This window comes from Papilio xuthus, unplaced genomic scaffold (assembly GCF_000836235.2).
Source record: "Papilio xuthus unplaced genomic scaffold, Pxut_1.1 DF828177.1, whole genome shotgun sequence".
NCBI lineage: Eukaryota > Metazoa > Arthropoda > Insecta > Lepidoptera > Papilionidae > Papilio > Papilio xuthus.
Window position 1 is genome coordinate 2,922,666 of NW_013530472.1, and position 16,396 is coordinate 2,939,061.

Below are 16,396 nucleotides of genomic sequence, written 5' to 3' on the forward strand. Positions count from 1 at the left end.
ACATTCCTATAACATTCATCCATGTGGTTAGTTTGGTTATTGTCATTCTTGTTTAAAATGCAGGAAAAGAACATCTAATAAAATTTAAGAAAGAAAAACGCAGTTTTGTAAGGGCGTTTTAATTATGTATGTTAGGGTTTCACCGGGTACTGCACACAATATCAGGATGGTCGAATATTAGGAGCGCTAATTGTACTGGCAACACTTTGAGCTGTCAGGGAGAGGGATGGAAAATTTTCGAGAGGTGGAAGGAGGCCGGTTGAACATTCATCATGGTATCAGGATGTTGGACGGAATGTTTGGGAAAAGCGAAATAAAGTAGTGATATTCGATACCTCCCACCTCGCGATAATTTTCTATCCCTCGCCTTCGCCTTCACAGCTCACAGTGTTGCCAGTAAAATTAGCGAACCCTACCATGTATTAAATCAAATAGACAAGTTAAATTGATGAAGTTATTAAATTTTCCACGTAATATTCGTATAAATGCTGGTAAACATTTAATATAAGATACCTTTAAAATTATTACAAACATATAATTCCCAGATTTTCATTAGTATTTGCAGAGCTCGCAAATATGGTTGTTTGTGTTGGTAATTTCACATCAAAGAGCTTATTTGAGATGTGCGCCGCTTGCTTTTGCATACAACTAGAGTACCTACGCGAAAATTCCATTGCATTTCGGATTATTGTATCAGGCTTTCGATTTAAAAGCAAGTCACTGATTGAAACAATGTAAATATTAATGGAAACGTTGCAAAGTAATAATCGCTTTATACATCATAATAAATACTCAAAATTATTATTGAGTCACAATTTCAAAATGCTTTCATACGGGTAAAAATATATTTTAAATTTCCAATATATTTCCGGTAGCTGCATATATTTTAAAATGTGAAGTGCACTCGAGTATATTGTTATGAATTCACTTTGAACGGTTTTCATGTCAAACGCACACTTCCGTTCCTTTGACGTACCTTCGCAGGAAGAATTATTAGTTCAAGATCTACGGCAAACAGCTTGCAACGTTAATTAATAATTTTCCTCAGTTGCTTTTCGTTATATATATTTTTTTATCTAACTTCTTACTAATATTACAAATGTGTATGTTTGGATGGATGGATGTTGTAATATGGCGGTTTACTATTTCGCACTTCAAATTCCGCTGCCTGACGCAAAATTTTTGTACCCTTTTCCCTCTCACCATTTCTTATAAAGAAAGGATGGGAAGGACGAGAGAGGAGGAGTGGATTTGGCGGAGGAGGGGACGCTTAGAGAGGGCATATCCTCTTTCTGTGCGTCTCCTTCCCCATTGATTTAAAGCAGGCAAAGTATCTGCAATTGCGGATGTTTATGGACAACGATCGCTTCGCTATTTCGGCGATTTAAGGTGGCCGCTACCTATGCTACCTTATCTCCTAATTTTTTTTTTAAATGTAGTTTCATTTATTGTCAAAACTGCAATTATTTTTTGAAACAAGTAACAAACTCAAATATACGTAATATAATATTAGAGGACCAGTGCACTGTAAAATGATTTGATTAATTTGTCTTTCCACTTTATCTGTCTACGCTTCAACGGACTTTACGTCTGGCGAGTATTCGCTTTGAACGCTGAGAACCTGTACCTCAACTGAAACCATTCCTTTGTATGCTACATGTCCTTTGACGTTTTCGCTTAGACCAAATTAAACTCTGCATCAATTATTTGTTTACTGATATATTTTATTACAATTCAAACTTGCTAACTTCATCAAGATTACAATAAAAGATGATGTAAACTGCAATAAGTTAAAAAAAAAACTGCAGAAACATGATATAGATAAATTGAATTCGCTCTCTGAATCTTATGTTTTTTAAATATATTTTAATTATTAATATCAGATATGCCTAAGTTGGTTTATAGGATAATATTCTCTTTTACGATATACTAATAATAATTACGCAGTACAAGTTCCGAGACTTATATTTCACATGAAAGGCGCCTGGGAAAATATCACGTATTGATTTATTGGAGAGCTAAAAATAGTACCTTAGACTGGGAGTTAATAAGGTCGACCTTTCTTGGAATTATTAGCGTTATTTTAACGTGACCTTTTAATTTATACTTTTTTATTTTTTATTGGCTTATACAAGTACTAGCTGTGCCCGTGACTTCGTCCGCATGAAATAATGTTTTTGGATAGTTATGTAAAAGTAAATATGTATTGACTTCGTAAATATTATAATACATCAGTATAGCTCTTATATTTTGTCTCATCAATTTATAAAACATTCACATACACCATAATTCCAAACAAACATTTATCTCCTATTATTTTTGTACCCTTGAGGGCAAACCTTTGATGTCATATTTGTTTATATCGAATCAAAGACTTAAAAATAATTTTCAAGCTTCTAGCTCATAAGATGACTCTAATTCCATATAACTTTTCACCCCCTTTCTTAAACCTCTTACGACCTTTTTTCCGCATTATAAAGATTTCTACATTCTTTCTCAAGCCCTAGACTATCTGTGTACCACACTTCATTTCAATCGCTTCAGTAGTTTTGGTGTGATAGCGCAACAGACAGAGTAATTCTCTATTTATAATATTAGTAAGAATATTGTTTTATAATATTGAAACATCTAAGTATCTGGCAGAAACACAAACTTACAAATATAAATATACTGTAAGTATAAACTTGTGCAAGTATTAAATATCTCTTTTAGAAAAATCCTTGAAAGCTCGATAGAAAGTATTTCCGAGAAATTTTCTACACACAACGTCTACGTAAAAATATAAAAGCTCTTTTAATTTCAAAGGACTTGTAGGAAACCGTGTTTTCTTTTCTGTTCTATTTTTTCCAATCGTCTCCAGCAAAATTTACTCTGATGTTTTATCTAGAAAATGTTTAAAAGATGCACATTTAATTTCAAAGTTAAAGAACATGTAAATTAAATTTTGTTCGCAGTTTATAACTCGATCGTTAGTCTCGTGCAAAGTTTTGTAAGTGCTTTGTATAGATTTTGTGCTACGGGCTCTGAACTGCAAACTCGAAAAGCAGCATTTAATATTGTCGTAGCTATTCAGTGCTGACGGCCATTTTCTCATTCCTTTGGATCTAATAAATCCGTCTATAGAAACTCCTGTTTTTTGTTTCGTATTTAATATTTGCATTTTGCTGAGATGCGATGTTAAGATAGATGAGTGGTGTCATAAAAAGGGTTTATGATAAAAATGTGTACAATGGAAGACGTTTGAAAGTAGCGCCAGTGGTGGAGAAATTGAAAAGCGAAAGGTCAGCCCTGTATGGATATATTTAGTGGAGGGACGATAGTCACATAAATAAGAAAGTAAAAAGATTGGATGGTTACAAAGCTAGAGGAAGATATGAAAGTATGGATGGATTGTGTGAAAGAGGGTATTCGTAAGTGAATTCAGATGTGATCTGATGGAGATGTGTGGGAGTACATTCTGTGCTGACTCTCCGTAGGGACAAGCACAGGTTGATGTGGACGTCTGCTTTGTGTCATTCACTTGTAAATAATCGAGACAAACATTTGATGAATATTCAAAGCAGAAAATTATCGCTCAAATGAAATCATTTACGCTTCAACACACAAACAAGGACATGTCTTAAGCTTTAGTCGGGATAACATAAACAGTTATTATGGGGAAACAATATAATGGGAACAGTTATATGTTATCTATGGGGAAAAATATATTTGTAACATAGAAATTATTGCAAGAAATTAATAAAATAGCTAGAACGAAATAATGTCACCTGGAAAATGTGTATTTGACATTTGTTTTACGTCGACCTTTGCCAATAATAGTCTGTTTTAAAATTTATAGACTAATCATAGTTATACGAAGAGGAAATTACTAGTTACGTCGTAGTTAAATAAAATTGTAGAGCATATAATAACCGAGTAAATATGATGTTGAGTCATAGAAATTTTATCGATTTGTCTATTCTAACTAGTGTTTCTTGTTACAGCTAGCGGAATGGTGGTTAAAAATCGTGAGGTTGTCAATGACAACCCCAATCAGCCCGAGCTGAACACCGTGGCGACATACATCAGGCTGATCAACGAGCAGCCGAACTACATACCGCCTGCTAACGAGCTCATCGAGAACTGTCTCAACATTGTAACATGCCTAAGTAAGTACCTATTGTTAGGAAGAAAATCGACACTGTCCGGTGTACTGGCGCAACACTAGCCCTACTAAAATGTCGACGTTTATGTCCCCTCACTAATCTTTCTGATACTTCACGTTGTAATGAAAGCGCGCCATTCGCGCCAAAGGATTCTAACTAATAATGTCTAAAAGTATAGATCACACGTAGATTCATTAGTACATACATGATTTTACAATATCATAACATGTTATCTAGCAATTTTCATCAAATAATAAAAAATTAAATATGCGGTATATACAATTTGACATTCCTCTGTATATTCAAGGCGTTGAAATAAAATGTATAATATATATAAGGAATTTTATACAATGACGGTTTAGACATATTTCTGTTAACATACGTATCTTCAATTATATAATATAGTTTAATAATCACTTCGTGTGTCTATGCTAGCGGTTTAACATTATTATAGGAGTGGGTTTTAGTTTCTGCATGTTTGACCATCGTTTATCAATTTGTTTAAATAATTAGTTTAAAAGGAATTCACCAAAATTAATTCTTAGATGTATTCAGATAAATTATGTGAAAATATACGATTCAAAATGTTAAATCTAAACCAAAAACCATATCAAAACCATTGACTAGCATAACTTCTAATATATCAATATTATATATTAATATTTCTTGTCCTAGGCCAAACTGTGGGCACAGAAGACGAGCTGTGGGGTCTGCTGACGGCCGTCGAAGAATACCTCGTGCGCCTCATTACTTCCTTGGAGTGCCCTTTGCGCAATGACGTCATCGATGCTATATTGGATAAATTCTTCACCATAATATCCGATCCAAGTAAGTAGACTGCTATTTAACTTAACATGTTCAGTGCCACAAATTCAAGTAATAAATTAATTTTTCATATAAAATATTACAAATATGGAAAGAGTTTTAAAAAGCTATAGATTCTACTCTTTACTCTACATCTGACACATCGGCCGAAATACGATTCTTTCGAAATAGTTTTAGCTGTTCAGGTGCCCGGAGGTCACTATGGTGTAGTGCAACTTGAGTAAATAAATGGTTAACTGTTTAACAGTCCAAGTTTACTTTTTTAAGTCTGATCAATACCTCAGGATCAATGTTCTAGATACTTATATCGATGCAAGTAATGTGATGTTACTATGATTTACGAAATTAAAAAAAATCCAGTCTCATATATGGTAGTAATTAAAAACAAAGTGAACTCGTAAGAAAATCGATGGCGTTGAATGTGTTACGTAACTTTCCTAAGTAAGACACCGTAGATTTTACGCCCGATAATTGATCTGGCTCCGGTTAATGTGAATCATGAAAGCTGTGTAATTTTTTCTGCTGTGAAAGACATTTAAGAATAAAAAGAGCTGACATAGTGAACTACATTTTTTGCGGGTCTCACCTCTGTCGTGGTTCTATAGTTGTCCAGTTTTGTACTGACATGTAATAAAAGCTCCTTCTGTTGTTACTTTTTAGATGGATGGATGGATGTTTGTTTGAAGGTATTTACAGATCGGCTGAACGGATCTTGATTAAATTTTGCATATATTTAGAACATAATCTGTAAAATCTCATAGACTACTAATTATATATTTTTATTCAATTTCGCCAGACAGATTCGCGGGCGGCCGCTAGTGTGTTATAAAAAGAAATGAAAATATTAAATACATAAATGCATCGTACCTATACAATCCACATATGGTAACGATTTGTCTTTATTTTCGACGTCTTTATACTAGCTAGCATACTAGCTGTCGCCCGCGACTCTATCCGCGAGGAATTCAAAAAACTTAATAAGTAGCATATGTGTTCTTCCATACTATGTTTTACGGTTTTACCGTTCTGGAGTTACCTTCAAACAAACATCCATTAATCTATCCATCTAAATTTTCACATTTAAAATATTATTAAGAGTGATCTTTCCAAAAATATTTTTAGATCGTTTTACACTAATCTTGTTATGAACAAGATTTTAGTTTGTTTTGTATATTTCATAACTTAGAGCGTTACTTTGATGGACGAAAATTATATCAAGTAAAGTGCTCTTAATGTCATCTCTTTATTACATTTCATTACTCTTTGTATATAATGCTAACGAAATATTTAAAATGAATAAATGAAAAACACTTAAAATATGAACTTTGAGTCTTGCATAATTAAGCATATGTAATATGTTGCCATCATAAAGTAATTACATAAAGCGGGTACTCGAGTCGAACGAGGTACGCTTACAAAGGACGAGACAGGGCATTGTTTAGTTCAGTTGAGAGTTTCGTTTGTCGTTTTAAATCCAAGGTAAAACTACGTTCGCAGTATCCCCAAAATATAGCAGAAATAATTAATTTTGAGCAAAATTGTATATAACTTTTGTCGCTATTTTCTCTCGGCAATTATTTTTTTATTCAAATTTGTTCAAAAATATTATCATGTTTTAGTACATTAGTACAAACTATAAGAACTTTTTCGATTAAGAATAATTAAAATCAAAATAAGAAATATTCCTTGTTGATGCAAGCCTCCGTACTAACAGAAATCTCTGAAAATATTCATATGTTAGTCAGTTATTTTATATATTTTGTTGAAAAACGAAAATGGTTTTTCGTCGTATTTCAGAATTGAATGGGAGGAACAACTCTGTAATACGATTACAAAGGGGGGGAGGTAGGGGGAGCATGCACTCGCACGCCGGCTTTTCGCCGTAGCTTTTAAAATTCTCACTAATTCGTATGTTCAATAATAACGTTCCATTTATACTTTTACTCTTTGCTTTTGAAAACATTTCGAATTACTGAGCTGAATATTCATTTGATAGTAATGACAAATATTTTTCCTCTAAATTGAAACACTCAGCGAGATTAATCTAGTCCATTTTAACATGTCCAAATATCTGTTAATGGTCGAAATTGTGGCGAGCGCTGGATTCACAAATTCGCTCGTATGTCATTTCAATACCTCGAAGCTATGATAAAATGTTGTCTGACTCGCGTGTTGCCATTTTCAAAATATTTTGCATTTAATGATAAATATTTAGTCGCGAAAGGAAATTTTGATAGAGAATTTTGTGATAGGAAACAGTCTGAGCTCTTGATTAATACCTTAACAATAAGGATTATTATAGGTTATTGTAAAATAGATTGTTAATTACCGAAGGCTTCTCTTCATTTTGCACGAGACATTAGAACATAGCTGTGGCTTCGGTACAAGACTATGATGATTAAAATATTAAAATGGTTATAGGAATATTTTGTATTAAACTCATTTTTAATGTACTTTATGAAAATCGTATAAATTGCGAAATCATGGTAAAAAATCAATAGTTACCTTAGACTATATGCATATGATATTATAAGCTTCGCCGTCGATGAGAACTGAAGCATACTAATTAACAACTTCAGTGGTATTTGCCTCGAGACTAAGTAGGTGGTTGCAGTAGCGTACACACAATAATGAATCAAAGCTAATTGAGCGTACGTGAATATCTTATTATTCCCTAATATAAGGTATGAGTTGTAATTAATCCAATAGAATTGTTAATTTATACGATAAATACCTCGCAAGTCTAGGCATTTGGGTAAACAGCAAATATTTCACAGCAGTTCAGATTGTCATGAACGCATCGAGTGAAGCTTTACACAATAGTGTGTGTTTAAGTTATATACGGTTGTAATGAAAAATACGTTTTAAGGAGTTGTAAAGATTTCACATATATTTTTGTTTATGCAATCGATCAAAAATTGAGCTAGGTTATCATTATGTTATTAAAATTTCGGATTCGTTAGACTCGCTTCTTTAATGGATTTCTAATAATACCTAATTTACTCCGTTCGGAACGTTTAATATTTAACATCGTACTGTTCATATGTTAATGCATCCTTTAAAAATAAATAATATATTATCGATGCTTTGAAGTACCATTCAATATTATTTTTATTAAATCATTAAAAATACTGCCCTGTACTTAACTCATATTTCTTTATTTTTTCTTATTTTCATTTGTAATTCGCAATCGAGTCTTCGGCTCGTTTCTATTGTTGTAATACCAATTATATGAAATAATATCATCACAATAGAGGAGGCTTACTTCGACTTATTTCGGTCTCCGCAGACTCAAGTAGAAAAGCGGATATGAGTACATATTGTAAAGTATTTACAGTCTATTATCTTATTATTAATGTTAGACCAATTGACCTTTCCAGTGATTTTTTTTTTCGTCTTATATATAAATAGCGTATTCAAGTTTTCGTACATAAGTATTTTTTCTTTTCTTTTGCGTTTTAACAACAATTTCAAAATGCGTTCTTAAACTCGATGCCAAAGCCGAGCCGAAAGCTCTTGGTACTTAGTAGTACGTCATATCATTCTCTCCGACGTCACATAGTTTGAGAGCTAACTAAAAAAACATTTTCGTTGAAGTTAACATTTACTAATATTACAAAGCAAAAGTAAAAATAACAATTACAAATGTTACACAATATTTTAATTTATTCCTTTGTATTCGTAAAATTATTTTACAACAGTGAAATCTGAATACAATTTTGGAAATGGTTGTGTCTACAGATATGTTAAAGTTATAATGTCTTTGTCAGACGAAATCACGAAAACGGCCGATCGCGGAGCGTTTGCGCGTAACGTCATTTTCTTAAAAAAATTAAAAAAAAATGTTTCAAGTTTTTCTTAAACCATACTCGAATTATTTTAAGGAAATCTTCCGAAATACTAAACTTTATATTTGTTGTAGCTTCTGATGCGCGTCCTGCTATGTCAGTGATCCTGATTGTGCTCGATGGATCCGAGACCGAGGCACCATTCGGTACAGCTCGCTGGTTGGAAGGCGGTCCATCTCCAGCCAGCCTCGGCACCGCTCTCGCTTGCCTCTACCGCTGGATTACGGAGTGGAATGCCTCCCCGGCTTTAAGTGATTGGGTCCTGGGATACATGAAAAAACTGGAGGTAAGTTTTAATTTAGCTTTGATATTAATTTTAATTTGAACATAATAATATGTAACATTATTGATTACAGCAAATTACTTAAATTAACAATGTTAATTAATCTCAAAGTCACAAGTTGATTATTTTAGTCTTGGATAATCGAACTCAAGCAATTTTTCTGTTCCAATTTTTTATACAAAATTGAGAACGATTGTAAATATTATGTTTTTAATATCACTAATGACTATAAGACTCACTGGATGTTATACGTGGTATCGTGATGCTACCTAAGATGTAAAGTACCTGTGCAGCTTCGATGTTGCGCTCAACAAGCCGAGATATGAGCTCTTGTTAGCCAAGTAAATTGATATAAGCCCCTGGAACGTTACGTACGATGGAATACCTAGATACGTACAGTATAAATTGACCTCTTTTTATTTGTCTTTAAAATATGTATATTCCAAAGTTCCTTTATCATTTTTTTGTTAACTTAGATATTCTCGTTACGGGTTAAAATATTTTTTTGTTAATATCCTTTTTAAATCACAATACTCTTACATAAAGAGCTGTAGTACGTAATAAAAAATGTTTATTATTTAATTCGATTACTCACAACGTAATTGTTGTAGTATGATAAAATTTAATTGCCTCCAATAAATATAGACGAGAAATCAACATCAGCACTTAAGTTAATTATCAATCGTTGTGTTGATATATTTTTTTACCGACTCTGAGAATTTTTTGTACGTTAAAGTTTACAGTTCTGGTTCGCTCTGGTTTTTAATTTGATTGAACATTCGTAGAAAATTTATTTTATTTTTATTTGACTCGGTTATTTAATCAAGTCTATTTTGCCTGAAAGTCCTTGCCGACATCGTAGCGATGTTTCGATTTTTTTTGGTATTCACAATTCACGATTCCATATGGCTCAAGTTATAAACTGCGATAGAGGAAAAGGTTTTCGACTTTGATACATTGCTCTTGAAACTTATACATAATGTATTTAATGTCTATGTCGAAGTAAATGCGAAGCTGTTGTAAACAGTTTGTAAAAAAAATACTAAATAGTGTGATACACTGGTGAGACGAGATAAAGTGAAGTTTTTCTTTGATTTAGGCCCTACGTACACACGGCAACGTAAATCGTCGAAACTAATATTGCGTGGCTGAAACGCGAGAATCGCGTTGCGCGCGCTCCTCACACACAGTTAACGATTACATGTCTTTAAAATCGCAGCAAAGATTGTGAGCGACTGGTGATGGCGACATGAGAATAAAATGTCGGCGACGCGCGTTGTAGTAACCTTTATGATATTACTTAAATCGCCTAGAGACTAAAATCGCCGAGTTTCAAAGATATTCCTTGCTTTGTGTACGAAGGACCTTAGTAAAAAATGTAATATTTTTCATCTTTCTACTAAATTCAATTTAACATCGGGTGAGATCGAGGTCAGGCGCTAGATTTTTCATTAATAAAAAATTGAATCAATTTTCGAATCTACTTTCAATAGGAATAAGCTGCACTGTACACAATAGCATAATTATCAACTACTTGTATGTTCATTTCCTTAAGTTCCTCGTGTTCCTGTACGGTAAATTGCATAGCGGCAATTGTTTCCGACCAATCGAAAGAAAAAGGCAGATATATGCGTAGTAATAATGTTATTTGTTTAAAACCGAATTCAATAATCATTGTCGAACCAATTGAGCTTATCTGCGGTATATTTAATTGACATTTTTAATCTATTTGGTACAAATTAAACCGATCTGAATTTTAACATTAATCTGAAAACATCGTCTATTGATTATAGGAGATTTAGTATTTAATTTTTGAATCCCGATTCAAACAATGTTATTAAAATAATTTTTAAACTGTTCAAGAATCGATATAGAAATATATCGAATATTGATTTAGGCCGTTAAATAAATTATTGATTTAAAATCTTTATCTCGCCTCTTCGAAGTGCTAAAATAATACGTTTTAAATGTGTATTTATAATATAATTATCATTTTAGTATTTATTTGTGTTTAAAATGTTTTGATGTTGTTTATCTATATGTGTATTTTTAGATGTTATGCAATATTGCTAAATGTTATAAAATAAGTTGTGTTGTTCTATAAACATAACATCGTTATCACTTTAATTATATATAAAAAAGCATATGAAATACTTAATTTGTCCGGATATTCAAATAAAACTATCTTCTTTGTATTTCTCATCACAAACACAAGAAGTTAGCATTAGATGGTATACATACTATAAAACATACACTGTAGGTGTCTAATACCAAAATTTCTGTATAAAACATATCGTCATCCCTGTCATTATCTTTGATAAAACAGAGATAACTATATTTTTAAACGGGCATTTTGGTATTTGAAACCCACGGTTAGTCGTCTCGGTCGTATATTATATTTATATTCCTCTGTCCTCTTTTCTAGTCTAAAGAATATAAAGCATAAAATTGGAAATACCATGTTTAGTATAACGAAGCGATGTCTGTGAAACTCTAAGATAAGATTGAATTTTAAATATCTGCACGATACCACTCGTGTACTTCGTAAGTCGACATTGCGGATATCTATATCATAAAAGGTATTCGCTAAATTGGAAGAAGCAAGGAACACAGGACGTGCTCATATTGGTTTAGATTTTTCATAACATAGGTTTAATATATATGTATGACTTTAGTCTCGCATGAGTCGCCAGCACTGGATTATATTAAGGTGAACTCGCTAGGCGAGACCAGGCAAGTAAGCGGGCGCTCTTACCGCTTTCCTTTAATTGGTTATGTAATATCTTAAAGCTCAAGGGACTTGCTTTCTGTCTCTGTATTGCGTTTATAACAAATTCTCATTAATAGCGTCAATAAAGGTATAGAGGTAAATCTTGATTTACCTTGTCCTAAAACTTAGTAAGTGCTTATTAGCACTTTATGTTATTGATTTCGAAGAGTCTATATGTCCCAGTAGGATTTCAGTAATCGGCAAATAAATTTAAGCTCTATTTGGAAATTTTAAATCCGTAACGAGAATAGAATCTAACTTACTATCAGAACTGTATTGTGACTTTTTAAATGTACTAGAAAAAATCATTTTCACTATTTCTATTCTATTGTCTGAGTATATACTTGTTAGATTCGAATACGAATCAAATATTGAACAAATCTGGAACCTTGCAGGAGAACGAACAGTATGATGTTTTGATCGAGGTAAGCAAGGATAATTTGTCTCGCCTATTATTGGCAGTCCATAATCCTACGGATCTCCGACAGTCTAATGCCGAAGTCATTTTTCATGTAATGGCTTCGCTTCGCGAAACCACCGACATTCTCGATAAGGTAAGCTTTGTTTAAATAATCTTCTACTTGCCTAATTTAAGTTCTTGAGAAGTCCTAACTGACTTGCCTTTAGTATAATGTAGATTAGACAAACGACTGGATAATTTGTACTTCAATAATAAGAGAAAATATCCGTCTTCTAAGAAAACAGAGGTGTTTCGTCTTCCTACGATACGTTTATTTTGTAACAAATTAGTAGTTAATTAGGGAATATAACGGAAGCAGGAATTACACCACTTCCCACTGCGCGACCAGCCGCTCGACTCTGGCTTTGCGAGTTTTATTTCTATGGCGGTCATTATCAATGTCAATGCTATGGAAATGATATAAATTCGCCCGGGGACAGAATCACGCGCTTGGTCGTGCAGTGAAAAAGTGGTCATAGATTTATTAAACGTTGAAGGTCGCTCCAAATTTGGCCGTGGTGCTGAATGCCCTGGTAGCTGACAGCCGGCAGTGGAGCTGGCAGCTATTGCAGAATGTCGTTGACATAACTACGGCAATGGTAGACCATCTCAGGGGGCCGTTGTTGGGACAGGACCTTGTCAGTTTCAACAGCAGATACCATGCTGTGGTGAGTGATTAAAATCTCAAACATAGTGTAGAAGGTTTGAATAACGCTTTACTAACACTACCTCAGCTGTATATAACCTTGTTTTAAAAGTAGAAATAAAAAAAGAAATATTTTATCGTTAACCAACTAAAAAACAAAATATAACTAGGAACAAATGTTTTTCGACGTGACAATGAACTGATATAAAATATTCACCCTGCCGGCTTAACCAGCTCAAAAAAATAGTTAACCAAATTAAAAAAAAGCATATCCTGGGTTACTAGACGATGAAATAATTTTATATTACTTAAAGAATACTAATTATTTATATAATTGTAAAGTAATTTATGGGAAAAAAAACAATAACAATCTTTATACTGTCAGAAAGTTATTAAGAAGAAAAAAACGGAAATAACGCTTATGTTTGAAACATTTGAAATTGAGTGTAAATATAACAGTATAGTTAACATTCAGACGAGAATCCCTACGGCGAGCTGGTCGAACAATTGAAGCACTAATTTCGAGTTGGGATCATTCGTGTAACAACTGAAGTGAATTTCTGATTAAAATACCTACATATAGCAACAGCACGGTCCAGCGGAAATGAATGGTCTGAATTAGCGTTGACACAGCTCTCGGATGTTCTATGTAGTTATAATTGACATTGTATACTGTATTTAAAAAATGTTTATCTTAAGATATGAGTATGTTATTTTAGAAGTAGAAAAAGTGCACATAACATAATTAGCACCCTAAAATTAATTACTGCATGGGCTATTTTTATATCTAGACGAGCTTTTCTTTCGAAGCAATTTATAATATAATATAATAAGAGTTAACCGCTTATTAGTTTTATTATGCTTTTAAAAATGAATGCTTTTGTTAAGAGTGTTAGTTTATAATTATAACATCCGTGTACGGATAGACTTTAAGGTCTGACAAACGAGTGAAAACCTTTTCCAAATTACATTACATTGTAATAGAAAACCGAAAACACAGTTTCAAACTTGAGCGATACGGTTTCCAGTTCTCGATTGTCCGTTCTAAAACATTAGTTTTCAAACAATCAATTAATATGCACACCGTACATGTATCGAAAGCTTTTAGTAACAGACTAACTTTTAACACGTTTTTCCGCGTCGGTCTAGGCATTGTGTCCGGTACCTGGTTTTAATCAATTTGCAGTGTACCAGAAAAAAGATTAATAGAAATTTACAGTTCAGCATGTTGGGCTGAGTGACAAGGAGATTATTATTTTTCGAACTTATAGAAATATATTTGTACATTTTTTGTGACCACATGTAGTCTAATTAACTGAACTAATTTTGAAGGATGAGGTGTAATTCTATTCATATTTTCCAGGGTATAGTATAAAGTCATTCAGGCTTTCGGATTTTTAAATTGCCTAGTTATATAGTATGTACATAAAAGTTGAACGAATAGCGAGCGAGGGCGCTTTTTGTTGTGCGAACTTAATTAGTCTCAGCAGGTCCGCGCAATCGCGCTGCGCACCGTCTGACGTCTAGTTTCAGATGTCGACGGTGAATTCGCCTGACAAACACTACGTCGCTGCAGCGGCAAACGCTATCTGTCCTTCGTGGACGAGGATCGTCCTCTTGTGCTCAGTGTTGATCGCTTTGAGCGCTCGGTTTCTATAGTATATCTATAGAATATCTTAGTGCAGCGGACGATTGAAAATTAACTTTGTTCATCTGACTGTATCTGCCGGCGGTTGCAATGTTCTATGAGCACGGAATTTAAAAGTAGGTTTGGATTTTATTTCTAATTCTTTTAATTAATTATATAATTAATATAAAGATAAAGTAATAAAATTTACTACTAATCATTAAAACGCTTTTCTTTATTATAAAAATTAAAGCGTTTTTCCACATCGAAGAAGAAAATATTTTTGCATATATTTTATAGAGCATTTTATTTTAATTGCTTCTAACAAAATATTTATTTATATGTACTAATTATCTAATATTTATTTGTATTAAAGGCTTAGGAATCATTTTTCCAATGATAGATAATGGAGATTTTCTTAAGCTATTCTTTATATACCTTTTATGCGGCTAAGTTTAAAACCTACCCACATTTGAGGTGCATACGTGTAGATTGTTATCCGCGAGTTTATGCAAGATGTCCGTATCCTTTACCTTTAACTTGTGGCAATAAGTTGTTTTAACTGTAATTCGATTGGACTAATGTTTTCAGTTGTGTCTAAAGCGCTACCAATTCTATTAACATGAAGCAACGATTGTAGGAAAGCATGATTTATTTTAGTTTAGTTGATTACGCTTTTCATTTTAGGAAAGGTATATCTAAGTAAGGGCAATCTTGAAAGTATTCTCCCCTATTCCGATACAAAAAAATGTGTTTTTTTTTGTCACAAATCACTAGTATTTTTTGTAGTCCTTTAATTTTTTCGGTCACGAATTCCGGAAAATCTTATAATTTACCAGTTACGAAATAAAATTTATGGTAAAAGTCTAAAAAGTTATGTGATTATTTTATTTCGAGCATTTATCACCTATCACTTGGTATATCTCAAAAATTACATCAGATTTAAGAAAATCCTTTTTGATTTTTTAATAGTTTTAATAATTTTATTTACCTCAAAAAAAATAACTTTCAATTAAAATGCTCAAAGGAGACAGATTGATGGAATTATTTTCATAACGTTTAACGGATTTCCAATCGAAAATATTGTGCGTTGAAAATTCTATCAATAACTTTGATATCAAACGTGCGATTGCGTCACGAAAGTGACAAATATTAATATCAGCAAGTTTATTCTATAAGTAGAATTTTACATAAGCGGGACTTAACACCCACATGTTCTTTCTTCGTTCTTAGATATTTTTGTCAAAGGTCAATTTTTAAAATGAAAAAACTTTATTTTTCATCCAAAATGTATTTTTTAAAATCGAAACATCTTTGCAGCGTATGCATAAAGCAATTAACGGACGTTTGACATCGGCTTTCATATTCCGATGGATTTGCATACCAATAACAATTCTTTTTGTTTCAACAATGGTTACAATTTGTGATGTACATTCGTAAACTAAATGCAAATTTTATAATATGTAATAAAGAGTTACACATACATGAGCGTACTTCATTATAATACTACGTAATATCATATCCATTTTCCCTGATTTGCCGTTAAATTGCGTTTAATTGAGAAACAAAAATTTTTTACAATAGAAATATCGTTTTTAGAAATTACCAAAGCATTAATGTTCCAGGCTAAAGTTGACAAAGAAATTGTTGTTTTATTGTATTTAATAATCTCAATTATTAAGAATGATTTTCTTTTATACTTTGGTTTCAAACTCTAAGAACTGACACGAGTTTACGGAACTTCCAACTTAGTTTCTTACTTAGCGTATTTGCTTCAAAGTTCTTTGCTATC

The 16,396-nt window shown here is 32.7% G+C and overlaps 1 protein-coding gene across 6 annotated transcripts in view; it reads left to right on the forward strand.

The window, feature by feature from the left end:
- DUBAI (Deubiquitinating apoptotic inhibitor) overlaps positions 1-16,396 on the forward strand; it is a 29,024-nt gene that overhangs the window by 7,189 nt on the left and 5,439 nt on the right. For 5 of the 6 annotated variants that reach the window (XM_013306759.1, XM_013306761.1, XM_013306760.1 and 2 more), the window contains 5 exons: positions 3,984-4,148; positions 4,821-4,973; positions 8,893-9,104; positions 12,267-12,425; positions 12,829-12,999. In XM_013306759.1, the coding sequence (XP_013162213.1) occupies positions 3,992-4,148; positions 4,821-4,973; positions 8,893-9,104; positions 12,267-12,425; positions 12,829-12,999 (852 nt within the window). In that variant the 5' untranslated portion in view covers positions 3,984-3,991. The remainder of the gene's footprint in view (positions 1-3,983; positions 4,149-4,820; positions 4,974-8,892; positions 9,105-12,266; positions 12,426-12,828; positions 13,000-16,396) is intronic. The other variant, XM_013306763.1, reaches the window with a different exon arrangement.